General features: G+C 45.4%; 1 protein-coding gene across 1 annotated transcript in view; it reads left to right on the plus strand.

The window, feature by feature from the left end:
* LOC124023307 (neogenin-like) overlaps positions 1 to 1,637 on the plus strand; it is a 117,031-nt gene extending 115,394 nt beyond the window's left edge. The window contains 1 exon segment of the mRNA XM_046337819.1: positions 850 to 1,637. Within this exon segment, the coding sequence (XP_046193775.1) occupies positions 850 to 1,235 (386 nt within the window). The 3' untranslated portion in view covers positions 1,236 to 1,637.
* The last annotated feature ends 4,396 nt before the right edge of the window (positions 1,638 to 6,033 follow it).

A 6,033-nucleotide genomic window follows, 5' to 3' on the forward strand; every position in this document is an offset into this window, starting at 1 on the left:
CTGTATTCACAGAGACACTGTAAACCAGTGCCTGTATTCACAGAGACACTGTAAACCAGTGCCTGTATTCACAGAGACACTGTAAAGTAGTACCCGTATTCAGAGAGACACTGTAAAGTAGTGCCCCATTTTCAGTCACTGTTTAGCCTTACAGTCAGAGACATTCTTATCAATAATGAAAGAAATCAGTCTTCTTTAAAGTTGTGGGAAGTCAGTATGGTATTTGCATTTTTGATCTTGTTGTTCTGTTGCACTGTTTTCTTTCCAAAATAAATTCTGAAGCCATGTGGCTAAATGTTACTCTGTTGACCTTTACTAGAGATTACTCTGTTGACCTTTACTAGAGATTACTCTGTTGACCTTTACTAGAGATTACTCTGTTGCACGTTCCTTCTAGTTGTAGCTTTCCTTTGAGTGATTATCCATCTTTACTTAGTGTTGATTATGTTGAACACAACAGCCCTGGATCAAATCCGTGACAACAAATCGGTATTTGACCCAAGTCTGATCGACAACAGCCCTTGTATAGACAGTAGAAAACCTTGATGTAGCCAATAGCCATGTCTGTTGATCTAATAGAATTTTCTCTCTTTCTCTTCACCCTTCCCAATCCCCTCTCCTCCTCCCTCATTTGAATAACTCATTAACATATTTTCTACCCTTATTCGTAACCCCCTCCCTCTCTCTCTACACCCGCCACCCCGTTTCATTTGGACCGGTCTTGCTTTTTCCTTTTTCTTTTTACCTCTCCACAAAACACACTTTTTTGGTTTGTAATTTCTTCTGTCTTTTCCACCATGTTCTGTTTGCCATGTGTTGTGAACCTGGTGTGTTGGTAACTGCTGGCAGACCCCATAGACCCTGATGTTGATGTGTATGAACTCTTCCATGCGCCATACACACCAGTACCAGACCCCACCCCCATGCTACCTCCCGTGGGCGTACAGGCCTCGGTGCTCAGCCACGACACCATCAAGGTGACCTGGGCCGACAACTCTCTGCCCAAGAACCAGAAGATCACGGACGCACGCTACTACACGGTGCGCTGGAAGACCAACATCCCCGCCAACACCAAGCTCAAGGTACGGTCACGGGGACGCAGCAGCATGGCCCGCAGGGCCCCGTTCAAAACAACACAGCTTTATTATTCCCTCACGGTTCATTTTAAAGTAGAAGGTGTCATCAGAGCACAGCATAGTATATGTATATGTTCAGCTATCCCACGAGCAGCGTGATGAATCAATGTGAAGTAATCCCACCCACTAATTACATGAGGTTCAAACGTCTCTCAGTCCTTCCCATCTACATGCCACAGTCCTTCCCCATCTACATGCCACAGTCCTTCCCATCTACATGCCACAGTCCTTCCCCATCTACATGCCACAGTCCTTCCCATCTACATGCCACAGTCCTTCCCCATCTACATGCCACAGTCCTTCCCCATCTACATGCCACAGTCCTTCCCCATCTACATGCCACAGTCCTTCCCCATCTACATGCCACAGTCCTTCCCATCTACATGCCACAGTCCTTCCCATCTACATGCCACAGTCCTTCCCCATCTACATGCCACAGGCCTTCCCCATCTACATGCCACAGTCCTTCCCCATCTACATACCACAGTCCTTCCCCATCTACATGCCACAGTCCTTCCCCATCTACATGCCACAGTCCTTCCCATCTACATGCCACAGTCCTTCCCCATCTACATGCCACAGTCCTTCCCCATCTACATGCCACAGTCCTTCCCCATCTACATGCCACAGTCCTTCCCCATCTACATGCCACAGTCCTTCCCCATCTACATGCCACAGGCCTTCCCATCTACATGCCACAGGCCTTCCCCATCTACATGCCACAGGCCTTCCCCATCTACATGCCACAGGCCTTCCCCATCTACATGCCACAGTCCTTCCCCATCTACATGCCACAGTCCTTCCCCATCTACATGCCACAGGCCTCCCCCTTCCCCCCCATCTACATGCCACAGGCCTTCCCATCTACATGCCACAGGCCTACATGCCACAGGCCTTCCCCTACATCAGGCCTTCCCCATCTACATGCCACAGGCCTTCCCCATCTACATGCCACAGGCCTTCCCCATCTACATGCCACAGGCCTTCCCCATCTACATGCCACAGGCCTTCCCCATCTACATGCCACAGGCCTTCCCCATCTACATGCCACAGGCCTTCCCCATCTACATGCCACAGTCCTCCCCCATCTACATGCCACAGGCCTCCCCCATCTACATGCCACAGGCCTCCCCATCTACATGCCACAGTCCTTCCCATCTACATGCCACAGTCCTTCCCCATCTCATTCCCCATCTACATGCCACAGGCCTCCCCCATCTACATGCCACAGGCCATGCCACAGGCCCCATCTACATGCCACAGTCCTTCCCCATCTACATGCCACAGGCCTTCCCCATCTACATGTCATTCCCCATCTACATGCCACAGTCCTTCCCATATACATGCCACAGTCCTTCCCACAGTCATTCCCCATCTACATGTCACAGGCCTCCCCCATCTACATGCCACAGGCCTCCCCAGTCATTTCCTTCCCATCTACATGCCACAGTCCTTCCCACAGTCCCCATCTACATGCCACAGGCCTTCCCATCTACATGCCACAGTCCTTCCCCATCTACATGCCACAGGCCTCCCCCATCTACATCCTTTCCCCATCTACATGCCACAGGCCCCCATCTACATGCCACAGGCCTTCCCCATCTACATGCCACAGTCCTTCCCCATCTACATGCCACAGTCCTTCCCCATCTACATGCCACAGGCCTTCCCCATCTACATGCCACAGGCCTTCCCCATCTACATGCCACAGGCCTTCCCATCTACATGCCACAGGCCTTCCCATCTACATGCCACAGCCTTCCCATCTACATCCCCAGGCCTTTCCCATCTCCATGCTACACAACAAAGATGTTCAGCACTAACGTTTATAGTCTCTCTGAAAAAGGGAATATCTTTAACAAATAAATTGCATTGATTGCACTGTCATTAGTCAGTGCACTGCATTCACTCAGGTTGTGAATGTGGCATAGTATGGTATACAACACAGAAAGACAAACCCTTCAACTAGGTGTAAGAGATGCTATAGCATCCTGCCCTAGCTCAATTAAGATCATTACTCAACAAGATTAGGTGTGTGGTGGGGGGTCAGAATACGAATAAAGGCTGTGTTGTTTCATAGGTGGTTAAACAAGGACAAGACAGAGGTCTGGGGAATGGGGGCCTGACAGTGCATTCTGAAGACAGACTGTTCATACAACACACATTCTGATTCAGCAGTTAGTCAATCCCTATTCTGATCACAGAGACTGCTGTATCCATCACCTAACATGGGACTGTCAAGATTTTTTATTTAACTAGGCAAGAATAAATTAATAATAATAATAATATATGCCATTTAGCAGACGCTTTTATCCAAAGCGACTTACAGTCATGTGTGCATACATTCTACGTATGGGTGGTCCCGGGATCGAACCCACTACCCTGGCGTTACAAGCGCCATGCTCTACCAACTGAGCTACAGAAGGACCACTTACAATGACAGCCTACCAGGGAACAGTGGGTTAACTGCCTTGTTCAGGGGCAGAACGACAGATTTTTACCTTGTCAGGTCAGGGATTCGATCCAGTAACATTTCGGTTACTCTAACCACAAGGCTACCTGCCTCCCCCCAACATAGAGGTGCTAAAAGGTTAGTCTGGTTATTGAAAGCGGATGTAGATGCTAAAAGGCTAGTCTGGTTATTGAAAGCGGATGTAGATGCTAAAAGGCTAGTCTGGTTATTGAAAGAGGATGTAGATGCTAAAAGGCTAGTCTGGTTATTGAAAGCGGATGTAGATGCTAAAAGGCTAGTCTGGTTATTGAAAGAGGATGTAGATGCTAAAAGGCTAGTCTGGTTATTGAAAGCGGATGTAGATGCTAAAAGGCTAGTCTGGTTATTGAAAGCGGATGTAGATGCTAAAAGGCTAGTCTGGTTATTGAAAGCGGATGTAGATGCTAAAAGGCTAGTCTGGTTATTGAAAGCGGATGTAGATGCTAAAAGGCTAGTCTGGTTATTGAAAGAGGATGTAGATGCTAAAAGGCTAGTCTGGTTATTGAAAGAGGATGTAGATGCTAAAAGGCTAGTCTGGTTATTGAAAGCGGATGTAGATGCTAAAAGGCTAGTCTGGTTATTGAAAGAGGATGTAGGTGCTAAAAGGCTAGTCTGGTTATTGAAAGCGGATGTAGATGCTAAAAGGCTAGTCTGGTTATTGAAAGCGGATGTAGGTGCTAAAAGGCTAGTCTGGTTATTGAAAGCGGATGTAGATGCTAAAGGCTAGTCTGGTTATTGAAAGCGGATGTAGATGCTAAAAGGCTAGTCTGGTTATTGAAAGCGGATGTAGGTGCTAAAAGGCTAGTCTGGTTATTGAAAGCGGATGTAGATGCTGAAAGGCTAGTCTGGTTATTGAAAGCGGATGTAGATGCTGAAAGGCTAGTCTGGTTATTGAAAGCGGATGTAGATGCTAAAAGGCTAGTCTGGAGCGACTGCAGTCACTGTTAGCGCAATGCAACACATTTTGGACAACCAGGTGATGTTGATGCTAATTAGGGGTTGGGGTCAATTGCATTTAAATTCGGTCTATCCAGGAAGTGAATTGAATTTGCGAATTGCTAAAAATCCAGTCAAAATAAATGGAGATTTTCAAGTCTGAAATTAGAATTTTGAATCATCTCCTGAATTGGTTGGATTTAAATGGAATTGACCCCAAACCTGTTAGTCACCCTGTGTTCTTTTGTAGAAAGGCATTGTTCACACTGGACAATTATCCTCACCTTGTTGTGCTCGTCCCAGCTGTCAGAAATGCCTTCCTGTTTCTCACACACACACACACACAGCATGTACCTACATTATTGAACAGATGGCTCGTCTCCACTCAACTAAAAGGATAGGATGTTTTTCTCTCTGTGACATCCTGGATGACAGATTTGTCTTGTTTAGTACACTACAGGACGTGGCTAGCATCACTGGGACAGGCTATTTAGAAAGCTAGGACCTGAACTAGCCTTCACCAGGAGACTCTGACTACCCAGGGTCTAGATTAGACTGCTGGGCGTAGTGAGGAAATGGGCTTAATAAAGTATTTTCATCGCTGCATGTCATCTTGTCTTTATTAAAACGGTGTCCACTGTTTTCATGTTATACCAACTACGTTTCAGCTGTTATTTTGGGATAAATAGCCTTCATTTAGTTTATCCAGCATTTTTTATGTACAGAACTTATTCACATCCCTTGAATTACTCCACATTTTGTTGTTACAGCCTGAATTCAAAATTGATCAAATAAATATATATTTTTTTTATTTTTTTTAATTTTTATACATACTACCCCATAATGACAAAGTGAAAATGGGTTTTTAGAAATGTTGCTTACATTTACATTAGTATTCACACCCCTGAGTCAGTACTTTTGTAGTATCACCTTTGGCAGCGATTACAGCTGTGAGTGTTTCTGGGTAAGTCTAAGAGCTTTCCACACGTGGATTGTATAACATTTACCCATGTGTTCTTTTCTAAATTCTTCAAGCTCTGTCACATTGGTTGTTGATCATTGCTAGACAACCATTTTCAGGTCTTACCATTAGATTTTTAAGTACTTTAGATTTAAGTCAAAACTGCAACTCGCCATTCGGGAACATTAACAGTCTTCTTAGTAAGCAACTCCAGTGTTAATTTGGCCTTGTGTTTTATGGTATTGTCCTGCTGAAAGGTGAGTTCATCTCCCAGTGTCTGTTGGAAAGCAGGCTGGACCAGGTTTTCCTCTAGAATTTTGCTTGTGCTTAGCTTCATTCAGTTTCTTTTATCCTGAAAAACTTCCCTGGCCCTTAACAATTACTAGCATACCCATAACATGATGCAGCCACCACTATGCTTGAAAATATGTAGAGTGGTACTCAAATATGTTTGGGGCAAATCCAATACAATGTTTTGGATTATTTCTATTCTGTATAGGCTTCCTTCT

This window comes from Oncorhynchus gorbuscha, unplaced genomic scaffold, assembly GCF_021184085.1.
Source record: "Oncorhynchus gorbuscha isolate QuinsamMale2020 ecotype Even-year unplaced genomic scaffold, OgorEven_v1.0 Un_scaffold_1581, whole genome shotgun sequence".
NCBI lineage: Eukaryota > Metazoa > Chordata > Actinopteri > Salmoniformes > Salmonidae > Oncorhynchus > Oncorhynchus gorbuscha.